This window comes from Alternaria triticimaculans (genome assembly GCF_023758025.1).
Source record: "Alternaria triticimaculans strain BMP 0046 chromosome Unknown scaffold_16, whole genome shotgun sequence".
Taxonomy (NCBI): Eukaryota; Fungi; Ascomycota; class Dothideomycetes; order Pleosporales; family Pleosporaceae; genus Alternaria; species Alternaria triticimaculans.
Window position 1 is genome coordinate 68,273 of NW_026055973.1, and position 27,158 is coordinate 95,430.

At 51.6% G+C, this 27,158-nt stretch overlaps 11 protein-coding genes across 11 annotated transcripts; 8 read left to right on the forward strand and 3 right to left on the reverse strand.

Moving 5' to 3' along the window:
- Positions 1-522: 522 nt before the first annotated feature.
- Positions 523-916, forward strand: J4E78_008605 (uncharacterized protein; the record flags this gene model as incomplete). Its single annotated transcript, XM_049369205.1, has 2 exons — positions 523-652; positions 705-916. The coding sequence occupies 2 exons, from the start codon at positions 523-525 to the stop codon at positions 914-916; spliced, it is 342 nt and encodes a 113-aa protein (XP_049218906.1).
- An 8,401-nt stretch (positions 917-9,317) lies between these two features.
- On the forward strand, positions 9,318-11,147 carry J4E78_008606 (uncharacterized protein; the record flags this gene model as incomplete). Its single annotated transcript, XM_049369206.1, has 4 exons — positions 9,318-9,366; positions 9,420-10,001; positions 10,131-10,888; positions 10,938-11,147. The coding sequence occupies 4 exons, from the start codon at positions 9,318-9,320 to the stop codon at positions 11,145-11,147; spliced, it is 1,599 nt and encodes a 532-aa protein (XP_049218907.1).
- Positions 11,148-11,545: 398 nt separating this feature from the next.
- On the forward strand, positions 11,546-12,586 carry J4E78_008607 (uncharacterized protein; the record flags this gene model as incomplete). Its single annotated transcript, XM_049369207.1, has 1 exon — positions 11,546-12,586. The coding sequence occupies one exon, from the start codon at positions 11,546-11,548 to the stop codon at positions 12,584-12,586; it is 1,041 nt and encodes a 346-aa protein (XP_049218908.1).
- Positions 12,587-12,892: 306 nt separating this feature from the next.
- On the forward strand, positions 12,893-13,648 carry J4E78_008608 (uncharacterized protein; the record flags this gene model as incomplete). Its single annotated transcript, XM_049369208.1, has 1 exon — positions 12,893-13,648. The coding sequence occupies one exon, from the start codon at positions 12,893-12,895 to the stop codon at positions 13,646-13,648; it is 756 nt and encodes a 251-aa protein (XP_049218909.1).
- A 1,355-nt stretch (positions 13,649-15,003) lies between these two features.
- Positions 15,004-16,173, reverse strand: J4E78_008609 (uncharacterized protein; the record flags this gene model as incomplete). Its single annotated transcript, XM_049369209.1, has 2 exons — positions 15,004-15,734; positions 15,792-16,173. 2 exons carry the CDS (start codon positions 16,171-16,173, stop codon positions 15,004-15,006), a joined length of 1,113 nt encoding a protein of 370 aa, XP_049218910.1.
- A 780-nt stretch (positions 16,174-16,953) lies between these two features.
- On the forward strand, positions 16,954-18,441 carry J4E78_008610 (uncharacterized protein; the record flags this gene model as incomplete). Its single annotated transcript, XM_049369210.1, has 1 exon — positions 16,954-18,441. One exon carries the CDS (start codon positions 16,954-16,956, stop codon positions 18,439-18,441), a length of 1,488 nt encoding a protein of 495 aa, XP_049218911.1.
- Positions 18,442-18,895: 454 nt separating this feature from the next.
- J4E78_008611 (uncharacterized protein) lies at positions 18,896-20,069 on the forward strand (the record flags this gene model as incomplete). Its single annotated transcript, XM_049369211.1, has 3 exons — positions 18,896-18,938; positions 18,994-19,179; positions 19,246-20,069. 3 exons carry the CDS (start codon positions 18,896-18,898, stop codon positions 20,067-20,069), a joined length of 1,053 nt encoding a protein of 350 aa, XP_049218912.1.
- Positions 20,070-21,014: 945 nt separating this feature from the next.
- Positions 21,015-21,950, forward strand: J4E78_008612 (uncharacterized protein; the record flags this gene model as incomplete). Its single annotated transcript, XM_049369212.1, has 1 exon — positions 21,015-21,950. One exon carries the CDS (start codon positions 21,015-21,017, stop codon positions 21,948-21,950), a length of 936 nt encoding a protein of 311 aa, XP_049218913.1.
- Positions 21,951-22,090: 140 nt separating this feature from the next.
- J4E78_008613 (uncharacterized protein) lies at positions 22,091-23,161 on the reverse strand (the record flags this gene model as incomplete). Its single annotated transcript, XM_049369213.1, has 1 exon — positions 22,091-23,161. One exon carries the CDS (start codon positions 23,159-23,161, stop codon positions 22,091-22,093), a length of 1,071 nt encoding a protein of 356 aa, XP_049218914.1.
- Positions 23,162-23,987: 826 nt separating this feature from the next.
- Positions 23,988-25,562, forward strand: J4E78_008614 (uncharacterized protein; the record flags this gene model as incomplete). Its single annotated transcript, XM_049369214.1, has 3 exons — positions 23,988-24,047; positions 24,097-24,627; positions 24,687-25,562. The coding sequence occupies 3 exons, from the start codon at positions 23,988-23,990 to the stop codon at positions 25,560-25,562; spliced, it is 1,467 nt and encodes a 488-aa protein (XP_049218915.1).
- A 169-nt stretch (positions 25,563-25,731) lies between these two features.
- J4E78_008615 (uncharacterized protein) lies at positions 25,732-27,156 on the reverse strand (the record flags this gene model as incomplete). Its single annotated transcript, XM_049369215.1, has 1 exon — positions 25,732-27,156. One exon carries the CDS (start codon positions 27,154-27,156, stop codon positions 25,732-25,734), a length of 1,425 nt encoding a protein of 474 aa, XP_049218916.1.
- Positions 27,157-27,158: the final 2 nt, after the last annotated feature.

The window sequence follows — 27,158 nt, forward strand, 5'->3', positions numbered from 1 at the left end:
TGGTTTTTCCATACACTGCAGCGACTCTCGACGGACCATCCCGAGCATTGCGCCACAACATTGTTCTGAAATCGTCTAGTTGTTCTTGCAACGCTAGATTCCACGAGGATAAAGATAGGTACAGGGCCCTCGTGGGTTAGTAAGTTGACAACAGTGGCTGACTGGGGCTGTTCGTCGGAATTTCGGAATTGTCACCTCTATACTCAACTACGGCAGCTATGAATAACTCTGCAATGAATGCATGATGAGTCGTTGCGGTGAGTTCTGGATCGACAATGTTGAATAATCGATTTTCAATCGTCATACCTGCTGATGCGTGGTATTGTGGCTATTATTACCCTTCTACAGCAGGGTACTGTAGGGCACAGCTGGGCAATGTCGCCACATGTCAGCCGCATCGAACATACAAAACTTCAGCGTGCGTCATGCCAAACGCAATGCATATCTTATTAACATCGCATCTCAATACAATCTTTTCTAGTCCTTGCAGATACTTCTTGCCTGAACCGAACACTTCACATCATGTCCGACTACATCGACGATTTTGATTTCTCCTCCCTCTCCATCGACGACATCATCGATATCGCTTTTGGTTCGCCGGATGGCACCGCTGCATTTGAGTCGGTGGACACACACCTCAATTTTGCCTCTAGTAGGTACAAGACTACACTATACGCATCATAGTCTAACTCTCGAATGTTTAGGCTCTGATCCACCTTCCAGTGGTATGCCGCGCGTGCACTTCGACAACCCATCCGCAGCACCTTTTCTCATTGCGCAACCCAATCCCCCGGTTGACGCCGATGCGATGATGAACGAACACCTCCTCAATGGTGTTACACTTTGGTCCCCCGCGACACCAAGCAACCAACGTTCGCATCATGCATTCACGCCCTGCGACACCGTCTTCGCGTAAGTCTTTCGATCTTGCGATGAGTTCATATATACAGTGTGACCCGCGACACATATCTACCGCGATACATTCGCGGTATCACGATACTTCGCAAAGCCGGTAACGTTAACCCCCTTACAATACAATTCTGTTGCACACATGCTAACTTAACATAGATAACAGTAGCAACCGGCGCCCAAACGACATGGTCGTAAGTCCGGGCGGGATCAAGTAGCTAGCATGTTTAGATACAAGTAGCTTCTTATCTTACCTAGACAATTCAATTCTGTTAACATCTGCGTTCGACCGCACAAGTCGGTTGAATCCTGACTGCACAAGCCGGATGAACTTAGTTGCGAGCTTTCCGATTAGGATAGCGACTGCGACCCCCGAATTACTAACCTTCTGCCCCCGATAAGTCTTGGATCTACGCCGCTTAAACCCACTTGAACGACTTTCTTACAAGGCTCTCCGAAATATCCTTGTATAACTTTGATATAGCCGGGGTGTATGTTAGAGGCTTTGCATTGCTGTCTACTTATGCCGTGACCCATTGTTGCGAACACGACTTTTCAGCGACTAACTTGCCCCCAGGCCAAACTTCGTCGCTTTCCATGAAAGCATGACCTTTGACACCTGCGATCCAATCTACTCCAATCAAATGTCCTCCGAACCTCGCCATTTCGGTCTCGACCTGCCTCGTTACTTCGACCAGTCCCGTTACTTCATCATCGACACTCACGCGCCAAACCTCCCGCCCAGTGCCGCAACCGCCAATGCTCAGCACAATGCGAACGTCACTCCCCCCACAAACAGATCGCAGCGCCCTCGCAAACACATGTGCAATATCGCACCCTGCAACGGCGCGACCTTCGGTCGCGGTCCTGAATTGCGCAGACACCACGCCTCTGTGCACGGCGTGCGCAACGCTCGCAACCCCGGCTTTTGGTGCCCGGTCGATGGATGCGAGAGGAGTAGGATGGAAGGGGGCGAAGATTTCCCACGCAAGGACAAGATGATTGATCATTTGATGCGTGTTCATGGTGATCGAGTTGGTTCTGCAGCTTGAGTAGATTATTTACGTATGATGGGAGGACTTTCCGTATATAGCTCGCATCGGTTCAATTGTATATCGCGGCTATTCGCGGTGAGGTGGTCGATTCGTTGACCAAGCCTTAGCGGGTGTCATGCATTTGTTCTCTACACAACCGTGATCGTGTCATTACCGTGATCGTCTTCCTCCTGAACGGCGTCGGGTCGGAAAGACCTTTGCCAAGCCTCGAACCGGGTCTTGAGCAAATCAGGATCTACATCCTTGACGACCCTGTTGTAAATGATCACAGTGCCCACTCGACGGTACACCCTACGTTGTTCCCCAGGTATCGCTCGCAAGAGAAGGCACTCTGCTTCAACGGTGTGCGTGCATTTCTCTTCATCTTCCCGCTCAACGAAATAGAGTATCGGCATGATAAAGGTGCTTTCTACCCATGTTCTTGCTTCGTGATCCTTCTTTACATTAGTCTTCCCTGGAACAGAGGGCCCGATGTTAGCAGCCCGACGTGGGTAATATGGGAAGGGCCACTGATCAGGGTAAAAGTAGAAGAGGACGCGATCATCCCATCCCCAGCAGTGCGTCTGCTTAAGTCCCGTCTGCATATATCCCGTACTGACTACGATGCGCGTAGCTTTGTACGTGTTGGGGGCTCGCATAAGAGTACCGCGAAGCCGCAGTAGCGTTTGGTCCTTGCAATGGAAGATTTCGACGTTACAGATGTGCTCTGATGCCCTGCGTATTGGGTAGCTCCAGTAGACGGGTTTGCCTAACCCTATCCAAGACCAGCTTGGTACGGTCGGCAAGCTTACGGTCAAAGTGGATTCATGCGATATAGTGTAATTGTCTGGATGCACCTGCCACAGTATTCCGCGGTGAATGTCTCCGGTCCACAGTCCATATTCGTTCCTGTCCCCAAGGTGATTGTCGTACTCTTTCGTTATGCCGGCTAAAGCAGGGATAAGGTCGGCAGCATACGTGAGATAACGGCGTGTGTAATCTTCAACAACATCGAACCAGCTGTTGTAAATAGAGATCTAGCACTTGTTAGTTTGTTTATATAACTTAGTAGCCTTGGGACTAACGCTGCCATCAGGCAGACCTTCGAGCCTGAATCGCCAGGTACTATCGTAACCGGTCCATGTTTGGAACTGGCGCTCCAATGGGGTGTTTCGCCAACCGCAAGGCCAGACCTCGTTCGCGACCGTTGCCTTACATTCCCAGTACACCTGGTCATCATTGAAATGTACGGTTCGAGTGGCCTATCGATCAGGGGGTGATCTGGCTCGCGCAAAAGTGGAGGCACTTACAAGTAGTTGCTCTTGCAAGGTCCATGCTCGAAGAAAGATTGGAGCGTTCTTCATTTCAGTCCACGGATCATCGCGTATCAAATAGAATGTTCTTTCCGTGGTGTTCTTGGTAGTTGAGGTTCCTATAGGTGGGGACCAGAGATCCACGGTCACGGGCACTGGAACGGATCTATCACACCGCTGGGCTGGCATGAACCCTGCTTCGCCATTGTAGAATCCAGAAGCAGAGATATTGCAGCTAGCACCCTTGTATGTATCATGCATCCGACGCGCTTCTCGCTCCCAATCTTCGGGGTCATCTTGTATGATGCAGAGAGAGTCGATCCAGATATACTGGAAGCCTAGAGCCCCCGTCACGTATAGAGCGTCTTGGAACGTCTTAGACAGGTTTTCCACAGGAAGCGATGACTCGAACGAAAGCAGGTTGGCGCGGGTTGTGGTGAGGAACGTAACGTTGCCCCAACAGTGAGAAAGAGTAAGATATGGAGTTCCTACCGGCAACACATCGGCGCGACATACATTCGCTTTCACTTCGCGACTTGTGCCATCGGTCTGGACTCGAACGAGTCTAGATGGTAATGTCATATGATCTGTTCGCTGTCGGCATTCGACATGCTTTGAACAGCATTCGTTGATCCACTGCCGAACTAGCGACAATGTCTCATCCGATTTTATCATAGGATGTAATGCAGTACGGATGGCGCACGGCCGGCTTTCTGAGTTTATTAGCGACGGTACCCATACTACATAAGGACACTACCTGTAATATTCGAATCTAGTAGACGTAATCTCAAGACACTGTTGGGGTAGTCGATTGACGGGTAGACGTAGATATTAAGCTCTAAAACGTCTTCGACATAGTCAACGCGCCTTCCCGGCTCATAAGGAATACTCCACAGGTAATTTGTGTGGTGCACAGGCTCCAAATCGCGTCGCCATCGCCGTCTGGACCAAGTATGCGCAATCTGGACCCAATTGCATATGTGACAGCCTTGTTCTACTGCTTGGCTGAATGATTCGCTGCTATCATGATGTGTCTTGTGATCGGTATATGAACTGAGATCTCCTTGTACTAGACGAAGGACTTCTTGACACCTCCCACAAAACTTGGTCTCAGACATTGCGCCAGCGACGTGTTCCTTTTACTCAGAAGGTCGTTTCCACGGGTGCTTGCATGCGCATCTTCGACAGCAGCGATCTTGACGAATTGATGACCGAACTGGTGTGTTTGCGAATTGAAAGTGCAATTATTTGCGCGGGAGCATATTAGTGTCGGCCGGTGTCGCGCGGTGTCGTGCTTGAAGGTGACTTGGGGATATGACGAGGCGAAAGCGGGGCAAAGCTGATGACGTATGCTCCACGGGGCCACCACCACTACCAATGCAGCAGGCATCTGCACCTCATCCAAGCAAAAGGCTGAGCACCCTGACGCCTACTTTGACGTAGCTGGCAAACAAGTTAGTGCTCTCCTTGTTGGGAATGCCCAGGCACCCGCCGAACTAATCGTGCAAAATTCGCGACACTGACTACCTAAATAGTAAATATCGTCGCCTACATTAAGGGTTTTACATTGTCTACAGACCTAATAAGAATGTCGCAATCCTGTAAAAGCGCAGATCGATAGTTCCGTGTCGTATGCAGCGTGCGTAGTATGCAATGACTTTCGAGCGCGCCTCGCGTGCTCGATGCATACCCACGGCACACAGGACTGGAAGGCGCAGCGATTCCTGCTACATATCTTTGAAGGTCATATATCGCGACGTCCAAGATACAGATGAGCACAGAAGCTAGACAAGTGTTCGGTCCCTTGAGAAGGGACTATATCGTGAATCCGCGGGAAAGGGCCTCATCGCGCCCTGGTCGCCCATGCGAGCGATTGTGACCATGCAAGCCTCAGATCTTACTCACGATCGCTAATAGTGGCAGCTAAGCCACCTAATAGTTAGTAAGAATCGAGATAAACGGATCTCTTGGTTCACACGTTCCCACAGTTAGGATAAACGTAGCAACTGCGAACGCTGTTGGCGCATCCACCCTCTGTTACCCGAGTAAGATTAATTATAGTCGCTGCCACCCAATGTCTGAAGTCAAGGTTGCCGACACAAAACCCGCCCTGATAAAAGGTACAAGGCTGCTGGGACAGGACTCCTGCGACTTATCTCGACAAGGAAGAGTATAGTATGCTAGACTAAGTCGGCGGCCGTGGTATTCACAGATAACTCATCCGCATCGATATCTTCAGTCTTGACGTCGATCTTTCTAGGCTTTGAGTCTTATAAGCTTTCGCCTACGTACTCCATATCCACTCGGTAACGGTCACCGATTCTACCAGCGGAAAGGCGATGGATATGTGTGGAGCATAAACGACGGAGTGCAACATTGATGTAGCCCTGTCTTGATACCAGCCAGATATTTATTCGATCCGTGAAATCGTTCTGAGCTAATGCCAATCGGTTCGTTGGCCCATCGCCTTGTACTTCCACTTCTCCCAGCTGAAGCTCCTTTACGGAATTACCCAGTACGATCGTTGCCGAGATGTTCGAGGGGGTACTAGAGGTCTTCATCGTCAAGGTGAACTGGTCGCAAGTAGCATTTGATTCCGTGATAAGCACTTTAGATTTCGTCGGACACTCGCCGATATCGGTAGTACAACCCCAAGCTCATACTTCAAATGAAGAACTCCGGAACTCAAGATGAAAGCTCGACCTTACTCACTACTGCCATCAGTACGAGTCTCGCTGACTTGTCGTCAATAACATCCAGGCTCGGTACATGTATACACTCACATCTGGCCGCAATAAGCAAGAAGGCAAAAAATGCGAAGACTGCGTACGCGTTGGCATCTTGGGCCAACCAGGAAACGACGACCGCAGTTGCTGCCACCAAAAGTATCGATGCAACGATGCCAATGCAAAAGCCGCTCCAGCCTGCGCGAATTACAGTGCATATCGGTAGTTTTGATGTCTCAGCTGAAGTACCCAGTGTACCCACTGATGATCTGCCTGTATGGTGGTGGGTTTTTCGTATGCCCAAAAGATCCCTGAGAGGCTATCTTTGTGGCGTGATGCCAACATCGGGCTACCTTTCGTTGCGTGGTAAAGAAAGCGATAATGAAGTGAATGCGTGGATATAGCTTAGTGTGTTGGCTCGAGATTTGGCGCTGGCATGGATGTAGGCCAGGCTCGGCCTCGGTGCGACATGGCATGCGTAGCAATCTGAGTCGAAAGAGAAGTGTGTAGAATGCAGTCTCAGTCTAGTTCGTCCGCATCATTATCTTTCGTCTCCTTGTTCATCTTTCCAGGTTCGATACCGTGCATATCGTCTGCAACGTATTCCATATCTATTCGGAAACGCACATCGACTTGATCAAGGATGTGGCCGGTTAATGTGGTGCATAAACGGCGAAGAGTAACGTGGATACAAGCCTGTGCTGATTCCAGAGGGATTGTTATGCGATCTGCAAGGCTGCTCCCTTCTGATGTCAATCGCGACGTTGAGCCATCATCGCCTTGCACTTCCACGCCTAGCAGTCGAATATCCTTTATGGAATCGCCCAGTATAATTACGGGAGAGACTCTTGAGGAGCTACTGGACGTCCTTATCGTCAAACCAAAGCTGTGGGACGCGGTGCTGGCCATTGTGAAGATGCTTTCAGGTTTCCATTCGTTCGGGACATGAACGTAATTGCTATCCCAAGATGATACCATGAATGAAGAACTGTGGAACTCGAAACAGGCAAGCGCCCGGTCGGGACCCATGTGCTCGACTGGAGAGAGGAAAACGTCGGATACTATAAGAGCTTTGGGATCAAAGGCATCACTATTAAGGCTCCTCATATCTACCATAATAGGGGCTGTGTTAAGGCGAGCGTAATTGGATGTCGGAAGCAGCTCGAGAACGATCCCAAAGAGGTGGAATTTGTATCCTGTCAGGGTCAAAGGCAAAAGTGCGACCAATCCGTCCTTTTTTCCACTTGGCTTCCTTGAATAGCGGTTGGTGATCAATGGAAGATACTGGAGGCCCGGTTTGTATCCAGTCTGAGGCACCTTCAACTGCACACCGCTTTTGACCAACTTCAGGGAGGGGTCGTTGAGTGCGTTCCACTGTGCGTCAACGACGCTGCCCATCCGAGAATATTCGATGTAATCGGGAAGGCACGTTGGCTCTTTCGCACACTCCCTACATGGAGTTCTCCTACAGAACTGCCTGGCTGAGTACGCGAGCAATGGTGCATGCTCTGGCACACCAGGGCCATCCGCATCAGTATTATCGTGAGTAGCGAAGAGGAACAGCGTATAGTCGGGTTCGCTCTCAAAGACTACTTGCTGTAACCTGCGAAATGCCCGACGTCCCCCTTCCCCGTAAAGTAATGGCATATTCGCATCGAAGAGACCGAGCAGACAATAAGCCATGTCTTCGGACTTAGTGACCCGTCGATGCGCAGCCCATGACATTTTCTCTGCAGCGAGATATCTGTCCTTCTGAACTGCCCAGACATTCTGAAGAGCAGCAAGGGCGATCCCAGTGATAGTTGCGATTTCTTCGGCTCGCGATGCTTTAGAGCCGATGAACGTCCAGTCGGCTGCGTAAAATTCGACGCTACACGGTGCCAGTAGTTCCTGTAAGGTCCAACCGCGGGTAAACCACAAGCTCTCTTTGAATGCTACATCCAATCCAGCCTGTCCGTTGGGAACGTCACTCAGATAAGCGTAACAAAACTGAGCCTCTTGGTACCACCGAAACATTGAGTTGATCGCCTCTTGAAGCTCCGCAGAGCTGGATTTGTCGATGCAGCAATTGTCTATCCAGATCCAACCGAATCCGTCCTTAAGCGCGCGTGCGCAGGTCCCCTGCAATTTAGGAAATCCACGTTTGGCTCGGGCTGGGTTGCTGATGTCGCTGATAGGGACCTTCATCACATCCTCGAAGAGAATTTCCTCGTCTTCCCACCGGTGTGAGAGGATAACGTACTCAGGTGTTTCACCAATGAACGTCGTGAGCGTCAGGGTATACGTGTTGAGGAGCCTCATGTTTGCGCACTCGTCGTACTGTGCCCAGATGGTCAGGCACGACTACGATTTTTTTGCGTGATGCAAGGCTGAAAGACTCTCCAAGTATAAGCGGCAAGAGAGTAGTGGGAGACATGTGGGATCACGGCGGTCGCCTCAAACGTGCCAGAGTCGACATCATGCTCCAGGTCGTGCCACATGCATGCATGCGGGGTAAGATAAGGTGAAGCCTGCGCTCCGACTCGTGACTGTGCAAATCATCGATGCATACGTAGGTCTATGCCTACGGTGCTCTCAAGCTGCGGTGATGGAGTGGGGATGATAATGTGACAAAATGTGTAGACTTCTCGCCGTGGCAACTCGCAGTGAACGCGTTCGGGGAACAGCGCGCAAGATTGACGCGCTAATCTCTCACGTGACCTGCCCCAGCCTCTCCAATTCCACCCTAGTCTAGTCCTAGGTGCTGCCTCGACTGCGTGATTAACTGCGACAAGCCACAGCGTCGCTGCAGAAATATTCTCATGAGTTTAGCAATGCGTATCAAGAAGAGACTTCGATGACGCCTGGAGATGCGCAGCGGCGAGCGACGCGAACTACCCAGGCTGCCTCAGGGTTTCCCCGCCTCCCAATACTCACCGGCCGCGTTTCACAGCCTCAATGTGCCTGCGATACAGACACAAGACTTGAGCATGCGTCCACAAGCGGAACTTTGTGAATGCACGGATGACGTGGCGCAATTCTGGCCCCCAATTGATGCAGAAAAAGCTCCGCCTCGATGCAGAGCCGCGGCCCCTTCGGAAAATGGAAGGCTCGCTTCCTTCATCCCGTCTTATTCACGACGACGCGTTCCGAACCCTTAGCATCTACGCGTTTCTCGCCAGCTGCTCAAGAGCCAATATATTTCCAGGGCCCTGAGGTCGGGCACGCTACGCGCATCTGCATTAATGGCCAACAACGGCGTCAACGCAGTCGAGATGGCGACTATCGCGGGGGCTCCAAAAGCTACCAAAACATCCGTTGCTGCAACTTCGAGGACGGTCACCCCAAGCCCAAACATGCTGAAAAGCGAAGAGCCACCGATTGGATCGTGGCTCTGTGCTAATGGTAGATGATGTTTTGTCCAAGTGCCATTTGCAGGTGTCGTTAATCTCGAGCAGGCAAATACCGCGACTATATCGAGGCCTTGAGCGGGTCCAATCCTGGCCTGAAGAAGGCCGATCCAAACAACAAGGATGAGCCACTGAAATATGGCAACGCGCTCGTCGCGCTTTTAGACGCTCCTCCTACTGGGGCATCTGGTTTCACAACGACTGAATTCAGAGGCGAGAAAGAGCTTGTTAAGCACTTTGAATCCGCGGGGCACAACCACAACCGTCGGCGCATCTATATCATGGAGGGTCTGGCACCTGATTTTGTCGCAGCCGTCGGCGGTCACTTTTTCATGGAACCTTCATTCTTCCAGCGGCAAGAGAGGACATGTGTCTGGAGTAACGACTTTACACCAGTGAGCGATGCGTTGCCCCAACCTAGCTTGCTTGACCCACGGCAAGCTTTCCAGCTCCAGTATTGCGAGCTGCGACAGTTCAACAAGGCGCTCGAGAACCGCTATTTCTTCTGCGAGCGAACGCGACGGCATGTGGGCATGACAGCATCCCGTCAGAAGGAGAACAGTACGATCGGGATACTACGTCGCAAAGTCGGGTGGTGGTCTCGCCAAACCGAGGATGGCGGCTGGGATGGTACGTCAATTTCACACTCTCGATCCTAGGCTCATTCTCTGAACCATGTTGCCGCCTTAGAGCCCGATACCAGTCCCGGAGACCAAAGTGGTAAGAGAAGGTCTGAATGACATTAGCTAATTCACGCAGTGGTCATATTGTGTGATCCCCAGCTGCTTCATCTAAGCCCTCCGCCCAAAGAAGTCGATCCTGACGATAACACACTTCGTCCAATCTCCAATGTACGCGACGAACTTCAAAACACGCCCTTTCAGGAAGGCTATGTCGACTTCATTCCGCCCGTCCCTCATCATCAAATACATAGCAAGACGCAACATCCGCATACGTCAATGCTGCGCGACCTCCTTCACTACTACCAGCAACACTCTGATCTGTTCTCCGAAGACGAGTGGGCTACGCCCAATACATCAGCAATCTTCCTCAAGAAGATAGTCGCTGCGCACTACCTTCAGCTTGTCGATTACATCAAAGCAATGCTGCCTTCATTGGAGCTTCGTCTTACTACCGCATGGGTTGAAGAGCAGGGTCAATGGAAGAGCTTGCAGACTATTTCACGTCGGTGCGGCAACTATCGCGACGATCTTGAAGATGCACTACTCAGTCTCGACTATTCGCTAGATGGGCAGATCAACAAGTCCGTCAGGTTGCATGCGCACACGTGGAAAGACTGCGAGAAGGACTTCCAATACGTTTACTTCCGTCTCAAGATCCTTAAAGAAAGGGCCGATAATCTGATCCAAGCCATGACTGGACTGGCATCGATCGCGGGTAATCGTCAGAACTTGGAGGAGGCCAAGCGCGTGAAACGACTCAATCTTCTCGCCCTGCTGTTCATTCCCTTGGCATATACGAGCAGCTTGTTCAGTATGCAAGACAACTATGCACCGGTAAGATCACCATGAACATATCGTTAGTGAAAAATTACTAACTTCTCAGAACCGAAGTGAATTCTGGGTCTATTGGGTCAGCGCCATCGGAGTCGTCGCATTCACCGCCGTTATTACGTGGATCCTGGACAATGCTCTGAACGACGAAGCGCAGTGGACCTGGAAACCGATCACCTTCCTCAAATTCTGGGGCGTTAACGAGCAACAACCCCAACCCGGAAAAGTGAAGAGAAAGATGACTAATCTCTACCGGCTATGATCATATGCACAGGGCTGTCTGCATTACCTGGCACGGCTTCAATACTTTCACCTCTGCAGATTGATTGTAATGTCTCGCTAAAATCGAGCTGCTTCCATGGGAAAGCTTCCATTGTCAAAGCACTTGGTGGGTGCTATGCGCATGTTCGCGCACTTTCCCTTCCGTTCTCAGAAGAGATTAAAACCTTTGTCCTGCATTCCTAGCCTTTCATCCTTCTTTCTTATTTTAATCTTACACCGTATCGATACCTGACTGACAACGTCGTCATGAATGAAGTCTCGAGACCACCAGTTCGCCTCTGCTGCATGTGCCACCGCAAAGCTACATGCATGTGTACGACATGCAAATGCAGCTATTATTGCTCGACAGAATGTCTGCAGGACGAAAAATCCGTTCATATGCTGCTCTGCAAGGCTTATCGAAATTACAAGAATCACATCCCTCCTGGACCTGGACTGTTCAAGGCCATCTTCTTCAACGCCAGAAAGACCGCGCCCGAATGGGTATGGGTGAGGATGACGTCCCAGCCCAGCGATGAGGGCTTTGCTCTGCAATACTATCTAATGCCAGGTGATCAGAGCAAGGGACTCGTCAGCTGTGGAAACTCATCCTACAACTGTGCATTAAAACGCTCGCACGATACTATCCACATGCTTGGCTGCCTTGCAGCCTGCCCAGCTTTACCGGATCAACTATGCTTGACTGGCGTCCGAAACAAGAGCATGGGAAACATCGCACCCGAGCTGCTAGGATGCTGCAAAGGCAATATACTCTTCGTCGGCCATCGCGCACATCTCGACATGACCAGTCTCCGACATATCGTCGACATGATGCACATGGAGTACGATAAATCACGCCGCCAAATTGGACACAAAACAAAGGGCTACATCCCTGGTGTGCGCATCAACTGCATCGGTGACCGGCTGGTCAGTGATCGCCCATCACTCGAGGCTTGCAAAGTCACCGACGGCTTCTACGAAAAAGACGACAATCTCCTCATGTGGATTGCCTCCAAACTCGGTATCGATCTTTTTGCTCGCACTATACCACCAGCACTGGCCTGGAGAAACCGTAGCGGTGGTTACAAAGGCTTGCACCATGCCTGGAACTTCGGCTTCGCACAACTCAACCCTTCTGAATGGTCAGCCAGCCTGGGTAGTGTTTACGTCGCGAGGAAAGATAAGCAGCCATTGCTTGTCGCTCACATTGCGGCTCTGATGGCATATCTTTACTCCATCGGTAGTGGGCAAGTTCGAGAGATTCTAGACAGCAAGGAGCCGTGGAGCCTAGCCTCCAAGTTCGACGAGGCTTTCGAGATGCACAATGACGTGTTACTTCAAACAGCTTCCAAAGAGGGTTTCGAGCGGTTTTGGACGAAGTGGATGGAGGAAGAAGGGCGAAAGAACTATGGTGATGTCCCCTCACCGTATGTGGTCTAGTGCGTGAATGCGTTCATCGCGTCATGAAGGTTCTAGATCGCATCTAGAAGCAGAACCAGTGTATTTGAGAAGTAAGATGTTTGTCGTCGCAGGATGCGAAAGAATCCGGCGTCCAGGTCCGTCGGCCTGGTGCGAATGGTGTTCCGGTAAATGTGGCTGCACTAGAACTTCGCCCATAGTGTTCTGCCGCTCTACTTAATTAGCCAATATGCATAGGGCTCACTAGCGCAACGCTGACTTGATGCCTATAAAATATACTGAAGTGCATCGTGAGCATTGACATTGTCTTAGGAACATCATCCCAAGATGCATCTCCTCTCCATACTCCCATTCCTGAGCTTCGCCCTCGCAAACCCATTGCATCCACCTTCACCTCCGCCTCCACCTTCACATGCACCCGCACCCGCACCACCTCTTCCTTCTGTCCATCCCCACCCTCACGCCCCAAAAACTAACATCAAATGCCCCATAATTTTCGACGGCCGCATCACCAAGAACCTAACCCTCCAATCCTTCGACACAGCCACCGGCGGCACACCCTACAACCCGGACTACGTAAAAGGCGAGAACCGCACCTGGTCATCCATCCTCCTCTTCCCCAAGACCACACCTCCATCGCGCTTCGACAACCCCCTCAGACACAAACCACTCGAAGTAACAATCGACTCCGGCTCCCTCTTCCGCGCAGGCGAAAACCTGCAAACGGGGTTCCGCCGCGCCGGCCTCCTTCTCAAAGACGATCTTAACGACGCCGGTGCCGATGCATCGGATAACGGGGTTGTAACGTTCCATTGGAGTATCCGGCAGGATGAACACAGGCCGCTTAATCTGAGCCATGAGTATATGAATGTGTGGCATGAGAAGGGTGATTACAGCGGTAACCAATTCATGTTCGTCGGAGGTGTTGTGTTGGTCGGTGATGGCGGGACAGGTGTGGATACGAAGAAAGAGAGGGAGATGTGGAAGGTGCAGAATGCGGAGAATGAGTTTGTGTACGAGACGAGGATAGTGAGGGGGCAGTGGCAGAATTTTGGGGTGCAGTTGGATTATGTTGGGGAGTAAGTGGCTTTTTTCTTTTTTCGTGCGATGGGGTTTGGGTGGGGATAAGGGGCGCTGACGAGATGATTAGTACGATTAAGGTTTATTACTCTTCGGGTGATGAACCGTTGAAGGCGGTCACGGAGGCTACGCCTAATAGCAATGCTGGTGGTGGGCAGTTGCAGATTGGTGTTGCGAAGAAGCCTACGGAGACTGAGACTGTGGTGTATGACGGGTATCAAGAGCATATCACCCTGCGTGGAGAAGGACAAATCTACGGTGGTATCTTTGTGGAAGACAGCTCGAATGGGTGTGTTAGTGTTTGATCTCAGGCTAAAATGATTAGAAACAGATTCACCGAGGGCACATTCCATTTGTGGATCGATAGATTGTGAAGTTAACTACGACGTTTCTTCGATGGAGGCGCCAGCATACAACTACTGACCCAAAGCATGCATGATATGTCGAAACGACATCATATCGAGGTGATAACCAAGACCAAAGCAGATCAACGGCCCCTTATAGACGGCCATCATCTCTGGGCCAAGCGTCCACTGGGTCCAGCCTGACTCCTCGTCAATCCTCAACTCAGCGGTCGCATCCGGGGTGCAAACTCCTGCCAAGTGGATAGGGTTATGCACACGCTCTAGAACCTCATTCCTGATCAGACTAGGGAAGTGTACTGATGGTCCATTGGCAGGTGGAGGGCCTGAAGGGTGAAATATGAGGACGTCATACATATTGTCCGGAGCGTTGGGTCTTGCGGACTTGGCAAGGACTACCCAGACGAAGCGGGGCTTGGTTCTATCTTCTGGAAACACAATCGCGCGCGTGAGCCTCGGAAGAGGTGCGGACGCTACGCCGAAATCCCTGAACGAACTGCACAGACGCTGGTGTATTGGCAGGTCGGTCTCACGGCAATCTTCCGAACAGTATAGGCTACAGTTGCATACAGTACAGATTATCGTCCTGGACTGAGAACACATTGAGCAAAGTGGCGAGCTTGGTGGAGCTTGGGTAGTGGATGAGTCGGCCATTGGAGCGCAGTCGATCGCGCAGAAGAACGGTCGGTGTGGATAGAGTTCCGGCGGATTTTGGGAAGAAGACGCATGAGGGATGAGTTTCATTGGATATTTGTAGTCCTGTAGGGTCGGTTGCGAGACAATCGTAGAGCGCACGAGACATATCATGAGACAACGTTTGCTGAGCGTGATGTTGTTCCCGGGCAACTGACAGCAGAACGAACGTTTGTAGATAAAAGCGAATGAGACGACAAATAGGGTAGTGGGAAATGCTGTGAGAAAAGGAATAAAGGTATCGTTACTTGGTATATAGAGAAGAAGAAGTCGAAAAGAAAATCGTCACCAGAGTTCAGCAGCTCAATGCACCATACTCTTTCCAATCTCACTCTCCCAGTTATTCGCCCTCTCAAACCCATTCGAATGGCTCTGGTAGTCCATCATAGCCTGCATGACCTCATCTCTTGACGTGACGACAAAGGGTCCGTATTGTACGATGGGCTGATCGAGCGGCAGACCAGCGACGAGAATGAACCGTGATGGCTTGTCGGCACCCTCCTCAACGGATGCTTCAATGCTGTCGCCGTTGCTCTCGAAAACGACGTTGTGATATTGTTCGATGGGTCGCGATACGCCGTCGGAAGAGAAGATAGTGGTGCCGTTGAGGAGGTATGCGAAGGCGTTCCAGCCCTTGGGTAGGGGCTGCTTGACTTTGCCGCCGGGCTGGACTGTGAAGTCGAGCAGCCAGACGGGTGTGTATGCCAGTTCTTTCAGACTCTCGGTGCCGTACGCTTGTCCGCTGATGACTTTGACGTGCACCTTGCCGTTGTCCGCGGTCGTCTCGGGGATCTCCTTCGCTCGTAGGTCTCGATAGCGGGGTTCGCATGACTTCAGTTCTTTGGGCAGGTCGACCCAGAGTTGCATTCCGACGTTGGGTGCGCCGTCCTCGTTTTGGCGCGGCATCTCGGCGTGGACGATGCCGCGACCGGCGGTCATGAATTGCAGGTCGCCCTGCTCGATGGTGCCCTTGTTTCCGGCGAAGTCTTCGTGGTCGACGGCGCCGGAGAGGAGGTATGTGATGGTTTCTTGACCTGAATGAGAAGTCAGTCTGTGGATCATGAGTATCTCGTCTGCGCTCATCTACGTACCTCGGTGTGGGTGGTCAGGGAAGCCTGCGCCGGGTGGAATGGCAAAGTGGTCGAGCATGAGGAAGGGAGAGAAGTTGCGGAGTTTGGGGGTGCCAACACTCCTCCTCACTTTCGCTCCTGCGCCTTCAGATTGCTCGACAGCAAGGAAGGACTTTGCGATCTTGCGGGGCGCATCGGTGGTGAACTTCTCATCGGGGATGACGGGCAGTCCGCGGAACATGGTCGACATATCTTCGGTGGCGTTGTAGAAGGGCTTGGTAGTCTTTGCGAGGGATGTGACGTGTCTCAGTGACTGTGTGAGTCTTGAGAGCATGTACTCGTTGTTGTATACTGCAAGTGCAATTGCGATGATGGCGATGAGGAGGGAGGAAAGCGTCTTCATGGGTCGGGCGGGGGCGCTTTATGCAAAACGCGACTAGGGTGACGAGAATGTTCGAGGGAGGCTTCGGAGCGGTCTGGTGTGGGTGCCATCGTGAGCTTGTCTGGTTGGTAAAGGTTTAACAATCCGGCGCGTGTTAACCTGGGGCTTGGCGGAGAATGCGCTGCTTATGTCGAGCATGACCAAGCAACACTAATGCGAAGGGTGGGGCAGTGGACGGAAGGTGGAGCTTCCGTCGGCCAATCAGACAGGACGCGATGACGGAAGACATTCCGTCATCTCTCGCGTCTCAGCACCCAGCTGCCTTAGTCTACTCATCGCGTCGCATTGCTGTTCCTTCTCACTATGTTCTTGATCCCGGTACTCAAGGCCGTTGAACTATGCGCAAACACGTCGACAATGGCCTACCACAGCCAACGTCCGGCACCGTCGCGTATCACGATATCCTAGTGACATCTGGCAACGGCGGCGGGTTCAAGAATCTTCTGTTTTGTAACAGCTTTCCTATTCTCTGGAGTTTGTGAACTGCTCTCTCTTTTGGTATGATGTACTTCTTCTTCCTTCGCTCTCATATCGAGCGTCTGGGCTCTTCGGCCCGCTTCCTATGGAGCTTCTGGTACGAGCGTTTGCACGTACCCTGCAAATACCTGCAAATACCACCTTGGAAAAGTCGCAATGTCGCACGAGATTCAACTTATCAGGCCGGGAAAGGTGTTTCGCTGCTCATAGTTGCTCGCACACATGCCCGCACCGTTCCATAAGGCGCAAACCCCTACAGCTTCCATGCCAAATTCCAGATTCAAAGCGTCAGACATACGCCGATACCTCATCGATACCGCTCAGCACGAAGAGCGTGATGTCGACTTTGAAGATGAAGAGTCCTCCAGCGTATCCCAGACATCTACTGTGGAACACGATCAAGAGTCGTTCGAATTGTTCAGAACAAGAGTTATGGAGCTTTGCGCCGCTCAATTCCCAAGATCAAGCTTCCAAGTCGAGCGCCTGCGCGGTGGGACTTACAACCGCATCACCGCGATCACTGTCAGGCCTTTACCTCCTCGCGCTTTCACTGTTCCATGGATACGTTCGTTGCTGCCCATTAATGAAGCTCACATCAAGGCTTACAAGCCAAAACACTACATACTGAGGAGCGCACGAAGGGAGCCTTCAAGCGACGACTTGGACATGAGGTATGATGTGGCTACCCTAAAGTTCGCGCGCATGAAATTCCGCAAGTTGGTTCCTCGGGTCATACATCTCGATGAACACACGCGTAATCCTTTGTCGCGGACCTATACCATTCAGAACCGTCTTGCCGGCCAAAATCTCAACAAGATATGGCTTGGACTTACGATCAACCAAAAGATAAGCACGATGCACATTGTTGTTCGTGTCATGAAGAGATTGCATAAGATTCAGGGACCCAAGGCAGGTATCATTGCCCGTCTAAGAGTACTACTACTTTCTCGCGGCGAAGTCATCCCGGAAATTTGTGCCTTCAGAACTAGTCAGGGCCTGGTATCAGCATTTGCAGGACCTGTGGACCGCCCCGCTGAGGCTATGACTACCCGTCAATTCTTGCTACACCAGAGTTGTCGATGGCAAAGACTGGAGCAAGATCAGGAGGACGGCGATGAGGTTATATGGGATTGTTTCGATATCATCACAAAATCTCTTCACAACATGGGCCTTATTCCGGATAGCGACCGATTCTACTTCTGCCATCTCGACCTCTATCCGCGAAACATGCTCGTAGAGATTGAAGATGACTCATCGCTTTTGCTCACCGGGTTGCTGGATTGGGATGCTCAGTTCGCATACTTTTGCCCCAAGTTCGTCGCTTATCGTGCGCCGTTCTGGCTATGGGTATCAGGTGGCCACGAGTACAATGAGATGATAGCTGCAGATATGCCAGAAGATGCCGAGCACCGGCGATTGAAGAGCTTGTGGGAAGAAGCGGCGAGTGTCGAGTGGAAGCGATACGCCTACGAACCGGAGTATATGATTGCGAGGAGAATGTTCGCTCTGCTCCGAGACGGTATTCATCATGATGGAGACAAAGAGGAAGCCAGGTCTATTGTCGATGCATGGCAGAAGCTGCATTACGATCAGAGGCTTGCCACAGCGTACGCGAGTGACGAGAGCGATGGCGCCGAGGCGAATATGGACGTTGGGGACCGAGATGAAGGCATATACACATTGGCTCAACAAGACCTTGAGCTCGACGATGTGCGGGACGAGGATGACGGGGCTATCGACTCGCATGACTAAGGGCTGCAATACAGTATGGTGGTGGTTGAAGAAACATGCGATATGTCAGTCTGCACTCAATAGCTTGTCTTGATTTTGGCAGAATACCCCTTGTTATGCATGATGCATAGCGTAGATGATGTGTCGCATGGCCAATCACAAGCTACCCGCAAGAGTGGGGTGAAGGGCATCGCAATCCCACTTGCCCCATCTTCGACAACATAACGCTGTTATCGATGGCGCAACACTCGTGAGGGGTAACCGACATACTGGGATATGATAATGACCGAAAGCGGAAGTAACGATCAATCGTGGTATAATTAAAGGCGACACGTCTTCATAGCTCGCTGTTATTTTCGAGAATCCACACCCAACGTGACCAGGTACCTAGGTATCATCGTTATTCAACCACTCGGTCACTTCAATCGCACCCTTTACATTGATACGACACTGAACTTGACCGAGAAAGCCCACCATGCCAAACGCCGGTCAAGCGCCTCCCATCCTAGACTTCTCAAGTACGTTGACTCGCTAAACAGCCTTAGCAGTCGCAACCTTACTGACGAGGCCAAGAGTTCTACCAAAACGACCCAGCATCCAAGAAACAGCTCGTAGACGAAGTGCGAAACTGTTGCCTGCATAATGGCTTCTTCCAGATCACGGGTCATAACGTGCCGATCGAGCTGCAGAACCGGATGATGGACTGGAACAAAAAGTTCTTCGATCTACCGCTGGAAGAGAAGAACAAGGTGAACAAAGGTACGTTTAATAGTACCACCAAACGATGGTCTCTAGACACATCAACTCATCATCATTTCCACCCAGACACAACCAACACCTGGAACCGGGGCTACGAGCTCCTCGAATCGCAAATCCTCGAAGCCGGCACCTCGCCCGAACTAAAAGAAGGATTCTACATCGGCGACGAAATCCCAAAAACACACCCCTACTTCCTCAACAAGGCGCTCAACTCCGGGCCCAACATATGGCCGTCCTCTACGTCCTTACCAAATGTCCGCGACTTCAAAGAAACATCTTGCGAATACTACGCCGCCGTCGTCTCCCTCGCAAAAGACATCCTCAAAGTCCTCGCCCTGACACTCGATTTGGAAGAAACCTACTTCGACGCCTTCGCCACAGGCGCAGTAGCAACAATGCGGCTCCTGCACTACCCGCCCCAACCACCCTCCAGCCCCAGCCACCTCACCCGCGGCATAGGCGCACACACAGATTTCGGCTGCATAACCATCCTCCTGCAAGACACCGTCTCCGGTCTGCAAGTCTACGACCACGCCACAAGCGAATGGCTCGACGTAACCCCCACGCCCGGTGCTTTCGTTATCAACCTAGGCAATCTGATGATGCGGTGGAGTAACGACCGGTATGTGAGTAATCTGCATCGTGTTATCAATGTGAGTGGAAGGGAGAGGTATAGTATTCCGGTGTTCTTTAGCGGGAATCCGGAGTATGTGGTGGGTTGTTTGCCGAATTGTAGGGGGGAGGGGGAGAGGTGGGCGGAGATTACGGTTGAAGAGGCGATTTTGGGGGGGTATAGGGAGAGTTATGGGAGGGCGGAGGAGTGGAAGAGGGGGGAGGGAAAGGGGGATGGGGGAGTTGATGCGAAAGTGCGGGAGGTTGCTGTTGCGTAGTAGTGGTGGAGAGGATGCGATCATTTCTGCAAGTGAATTCGCGAATGAGGGCAGACGTGTCTTACCTCGGCGATATCCCTCAGACCGCGTCATATCTTTCATCAATGCTTGCTAATGCCGTACATCTCAGCATCACACACAAATTCACACGTGCTGTTCCGAGGTTCGCGCTGCATTCCGTGCTAAGAAGTGACCGGCAGAATTCTGCCGGTAAAATCTCGCCGCACTTTTGGCCCCCAAACGCTTACACGCGAGATCGCCAACCTGTCTGATAGCTTTGCATTGATTCACAACATCGTAAGACGAAAGTCTGGACTACATCCTGGATAGATCGGCCTCTAACCACCCTGTTATCGGTATCTTAGCCGTGCTGTGGGCCCTTCGACTTGCATGCTAGCGGCCTATTTATAGGCCGCCGCGGATAGTAGCGAGAAGGTCTTGTACACTTTCTCCCTAGAAGGGCTCTATACTTAGACATCTATTTCCAAGATGCCTAAAGACTGGTGTCTGGCTCCGGCACGTCATCTACCAGGTAGCCCTAGGCCTGCCCCTTCGTGCTAGAGTAGGTTGTGGGCAATTTGTGACTGGCCTGGTCGTATAGCCTTACACCTTTATCAAAGCAGTACACGTGTGATACTACAGCAAAAGAGATACTAGAAATGTGAAAGAGCTTTAGATTGCATACTATCATCATCGACATCGTCTTTTAGGTATACTTGGCCGCGGGTTAAGCACGCGAAGGATGATACCGAGGTGCTGGTGACCGGTTGCTGTGGTTTCAACACCATAGCGAGTGTAGATGCCTTCTGAAGTGGTATCGCGCCGGGCGGATGCTGATAGCACGCTAATTGCGTGAGGTACCGCCTCCAGGGTATGTGATGATGATATCCAGGAAGTCGTCCACCACATCCGCCGAAGACCATCCCGTATTTTCTCATCGTCACCATGGTCGCCCAGCACATTGACCCAGATATGCTCACAAAGATGTGCCAATTCACTAGCACATACTATCGCCAACCATATCCCGCTCTTGAAGAAGTACAACACACAGGCGCCGGCAAATACGTTCTCATCACCGAAGCTTCGGAGGAAATCGGTGGAGCGATTGCTTCATCGTGGGCAAAGGCGGGAGCCGCCGGTATCGCCATCAGCAGTCGCGATGCAGACAATCTCGGGCCTATGATCGTCAGACTGAAGCGACTCAACCCCACAACACAGGTCCTAGCTATGGCTTGCGACACCACAAAATCGGCCGAAGTCGCCAGACTCTTTGATTCAATAAGAGAGGGGTTTGGTCAACTCGACGTAGTCGTCGCAAACGTCGGTACCGCACATCTCAGCAGGATAGATGAGATCGACGACAACGACGAGTGGTGGGCCGATATGACAACGAACTTCCGCAGCACACATCTTCCCGCCCACCAATACATCCGCACTTTTGGTCCTGCACCAACCGGAACATTCATCTCCATCACATCCGGCGCGGGTACCGTCGTGACACCCGGTCTCTCTTCCTATGGCATTGCGAAACAAACCGACCGTCGGCTCATCGAGTTCCTCAACGTCGAATATCCAGATATGAAGGCGTTCTCGTTGGATCCTGGGGTCGTGAGAACGGAGAGGACGAGCGATATGTTCAGGCCCTTTGCGTTCGATAGTCCAGAGCTAGTCGGCATGTTCTCGGTATGGCTAGGCGGCGGAAGAGCGGATAAGCTCAAGGGCAGCTATGTGCATACTACATGGGATATAGAAGAATTAGAAAGAGAAGCAGACGATATAGTCGGGCGGGGTACACTGAAAGATAAGTTTCCAGGGAGCTTGCTGGTACAAGAGGGTGTAACCTGGGGAAACCAGAGCCATGCACCGGAAAGACATGTGTAGCTTCTCATGGCGAGGGGGTTAAGCATGCGGATGGATGGTCGATTCGAGAGCTGCTTCGCACAAGAAATGCGAAACCGATGTTGATGCCACCTTGGTGCTGCTGAAGCCGTGATGTCCCGATGTGTGTAATAACCTCGAAGCTACAAATCAACAGTGGTGTGTACTGGTCCGGCCAAACGCCTCTCAACCTCTTCCCATGATGCCATCCGCCGCTTGTCTTGACTCCATAGGGTACCACCTACTCCGTGATTCCATATCCAGGCATCGCATAAAATGATGTCGTCCTCATCGCCGTAAAAGCTGACCGGTACATCAGCTTCCCAGATACGTACTGTATCTTGATGTGTCCAGTTCCGGGTCTTGTGGGGTGTCCGATGGTTCGAGTTCACGTCGACCAGAACAACGTCCAGGCTTTTCCCATCGTATGATCTGAATATCGTTTCGATGTCTTTCGCTGCTAGATTAACGGGTCGCATCATGATAAGCGTTTGCAGGGATGGTGTCTTGAGACAGAATGATATTTCTAGATCCGACATCTCTTGGGTAGTGATGGCAAGCCGTTTGAGATTGGGCGGTGGGTGTCGAAAGTAGTTGACCACATCGTAGCTGACAATGAGCTCTTCAAGGTTTGACATGTGTGAAAAGACTCTGTTCACGGTGACATGTGGCCTGATTTGCTCAACCTCACTTGGGGGCGCATAAATCGGAGAGAGGTCTAAAGCCAGTCTCTTGAGTGAAGGCCCGATCAGATCTGCAAAGAGATCGATTATTTGTGGTAATCGAACCAAGGGCGTGTAGCTGCCTTCGATGAGCCTGCGCACTTCGGTTGGTGAGATGAATATGGATGTTATATGGCGGAGTGCCTGGGCTTCCGCGAACAGTTCTTCGTTTCGCCCGGCTTCTCCATAGTTGAGAGCTTGTGGGTGATGCCCCAGGTGTAGTCCGAGTGTTCTGCGAAATCGCGCATAGGTCGTGCAACTGTCCAGATACAGACAATGCGAGTAAAGATACTGGGTGGCTATAAGATAAGTGTTGCGCGAGACCAGGGTGAGTGCGCGCAACGTCTTGGTGATGATGTTTGACGGTGCATACGCTACAGGATGCTGGCCGTTGTGGGTACCCACAAGTTGATCGAGAACGTTGAGGAATAGTTCTAATGGCAAGCTGGCGAACCCTCGCGATATGTTCTTCGGGAACTCAGCTCGTTCCATTAGGTCGCTGGCGATATTGACTAGAAATGTGCAAGCTGGAGATGGCGGGAATAGATTTTGGTAATATTGTTGAGCCTCCTTACGTCATCACTTTCCCCGCTCGCGGCCCGCACGCTAATCTTCAAAAGGTCTAGCCTGGGAGCTAATCCTGGATTGTACGAGCGACGCATGAGCTACGGCGGCGGCCGTGGCGTCCGTAGACTCCGTGATCAATCTCTGGAGTAACACCGTTACCCAGCGCACCTCGGCCGACTCAAAACGAAGCGCGTTCTAGGGTGCACAGGGCCTCAGTCGGGGCAACAACACATCCGAGCCATTCGTAGGTGGAGGCGGAGAATCTGATACACCGCTCCGCCCACTCCAATGCTATACCCCCTCATCAATTGGCTTCGACTGACCAATTGCCTGTGTTTGTGATCGTATACCTTTTAGGCCTCCTGACTGGTCGCGTCCCATGGTGTGTGCTCAAATGCGTTCAAACCCACTACTCGGTCGATCTCATCCATGCTTTTGACCGGCAGCTTTGAGCGAATGCAACAAGTCTCTCATGGTGCGGATGCGAGCGTCTGTCAGGTATGCTACTTCCAAGGTGGCACACGAAGTACCCTCCAGGACGTGCGTCACTATTGAATCGAAAAACCACCGCCAAAAATGAAGGGCCGTTCCCGACCTTGGCCCCCACATCCCGCAAGTGTTGCGATATGTAAAGGGCCCACGCAGCTAGAGATTTGAGACAACATATTGCAAGTTGGCTCACAAGTCCAGCCCTCTACTCAATCGAGATCTATACCGATAGGAATTGAGAGCTCACTCGAACTTCTTCAGAATGCCATTTCAGCGGGGCGTCTTAGCCGCTCTCTTGGTGGTACTGGCCTACATCATCAAGGTACAAAGCTCATACCAGACTCCTTTGCGTCAAGACTAACAACCCGAAGATCGTGTGGACAGGGCTCACAGGCCCACTGTCAAAGCTTCCAGGGCCATGGTACACCAAGTATACCAGTCTCGTCCTTCGTTACCAGACGGTTTCAGGGAAACGAATCTTCTACGTGGACAATCTTCACCAGCGCTATGGCGGCGTCGTGCGAATCTCTCCAAACGAGACAGCCATATCGGACATAGCCGGTGTCAGTCAGATACACAAGATCGGTGCTGGATACCTGAAGTCGGACTTCTACTCGTCTCTCCTTCCAACTGATACACCCGGTATATTCCCGATGCGCGATCCACATGCCCACGCCGCAAGAAGAAGGCTGTTTGCCCGACCCTTCAGCAACACCAGCTTGAGCAGCAACTGGGACGTAGAGATTAGGACGAAAGCAAACCTAGCTGTCCAGAGAATTCGACACGACGCAATGGGTTCATCGCAAGGAGCCGATGTCCTCAAATGGTGGACGCTCATGGCCAATGATGTAATTGCTCACCTCAGCTTTGGAGAGAGCTCCGAAATGCTTGAGATGGGTAAGGTATGCAACTCAGCCTTCTTCAACCTTGCTATATATACATATTCTAATAACAGGGGTAGCAAACACCATACATTGATGCTATTCAGGCTGCGCTTATTTGCGGTATCATTCGGTCCGAAATTGGAACTACCATCTGGAAAATTCTCAGTTACCTCCCCATCGAACGGATAAAGTTTCTCTACTCGATCGATGACGTCCTGAACGAACACGGCGAGCGGGCGATACAGAAGATGCGCAGTGAGGGTGGTAATACCAAGAATCTCTTCAATCAAATGATGGCTGCTGGGGAAGACAGTAAGACTGCCGCGCTTTCGAATAAACACATAAGGGAGGAAGCGGCCGGCTTCATTGTGGCCGGATCGGACACTACCGCGGTGACGCTCACGTATCTCGTCTGGGCGGTTCTCAAGCAGCCTGATCTGCAGTCTCGACTGGAGAACGAGATTGCAGAACTCAGCGAGGAGCTTACAAAAGAAGAGCTCGAGAACGCGCCTCTATTGAACAGCGTCATCGCAGAGACGTTGAGGCTTTACGGCGCTGCTCCTGGCGCCTTACCTCGGGTTGTACCGAAACAGGGCACTGTCATAGGCGGCCATCACATCCCCGCAGATACTGTGGTCAGCACTCAGGCTTACACAAACCATCGCGATCCTTCCGCCTTTCCCAATCCCCACGAATTTGACGGTCTTCGCTTTTTGGACAAGAGCATGATGTCAGCACATCAGAAGGCGTCGTACATGCCCTTTGGAGCTGGCTCGAGGGTGTGTATCGGCATACATCTAGCGTATATGGAGCTCCGCTTAGGAGCTGCTCTCTTCTTCCGACATTGTCGCGGCGCCAAAATCTCCGACTCCATGAACGATGAGATGATGGAGATGGACAACAACTTCTTGATTGCTCCCAAGGGCCATCACTGCTACATCACCCTGGGATGAGGGATCTCAACTTCAGTAACCGGTACGTGTTTTTAGTAGTTGCGAAGTTCTTCGAGATTATTCATTGGCCTTTGCATCGAATCTTGCACGCGTGTAGGTAGGAAGTAAGAACAACATACGTTTGTTTGCTTCGCGAGGGGAACTATATGCACGATGAAGTGAACGTTCCTCAATTCCACTCTGCTTCAAGATCACCAATCTTATCCTCCGGATGCAAGCCATTCCATTCTTCTGCCAGCTGAAGTGCCAGATGCCGACGATCGCCCAGCAACCCACTGTTGACGACCCTAAACAGCTTTCTCGCGATGGCACTCTCGCGCGAAAGACCAAATACGATGAACTCTTCTGACGCTGCGCCCCTAAAAGCCTGCTTCAACGTCTTGAACTTTCCCTCAGGCGGCTCGTATGTTGCCAAGTCTTCATCTCTCTCGTCCATCGAGTGACCTGCCCACGCCCAGAACGGGGGTCGAAGGGCCACAAACTTGGGTGCGAAGCAAGCCATATCCCAGTCTACGATACCTGTGATCTCCACAGTCTCCGGGCCTGTAATCTTAGCGAGTATGTTGCGGGGAAACAAGTCGCCATGCGTAAGATGGAAGCGCTGCCCCAGCCATCCGCGCCGATCTAGAGCTTTCGCAACGGCGATGGTGATTCGCCACAGGTTCTTGTTTCGGCTCGCACGTCCAATCTCTTCTTCGTACTTCTGCCAGCGCTGGCAATGATCCATCAGATACCCAAAAGGTGTTTGAGGTGGCGCTGGACTCTGGCTGGGCTGAGCGAAGTGTGGTCGTTTCTTCGCTTCTTTGTTCGTCGGAACGGGGAATTGATCCAGTGCTATAGCTGAGCTCCCTGAGGTCAAATTACTCAGGGAGATGAACCCAGCCGCGGGCGTCGTGACGGCTGCAATCTTTTCCACTGTTTGCGTAATCTGCTGGATGGCCGACGCTTTCTGTTTTGGATTTAGCTCTAGCCACAATGCATGTAAGTTCTTACCAGGTAGTAAGGTCTGCAGGGTATATGGCCGTCCCAAGGCATTTGTCCGACCAAGATCGTACTTCTCAATCTTGGGTATGGGTAGCCCTAGGCAGGAGCTGATAACGCGTTGTGTAACAATGTCGCCAGCAACGTCGCTCAGAGGAGGACCATCCATGTCTCCATTCTTGTCTCTTGGAATTCTCAAAGCAAACTTGCGGATTCGTGGAGGTATGCCAAGAAACCTTGACACTCTAGCGCTAAAGCCGACCGCGGAGTCACGTCGTTGCGCCTTGTGTTGTAATTTGACCGCTACAACGATGTTGAAAGAGCCCATGCCAAGTACGTGGAGTGAAGATTCATCGATCTCGCTCTCAGGAAACAGATCGGCAAGGAGTTGCATAATTCGGAACTTCAGTCTCAGGACTGTTTCTCTCCCTTCCACAAAGCCTACGCCCCCTTCAGTGAAGATGTTCTTGTCATCGAACAAGCGCCGTAAGGGGTTCTCGCTCTCATATCCAGAAGTTGTCCGTTCATCGTTGCTCGGGACGCGATCTGGGAGGTATCCTCTGACCGCTTCAATGCAGGCGATGTCAACTTTGCTCAGTCCTTGAACTGACATGT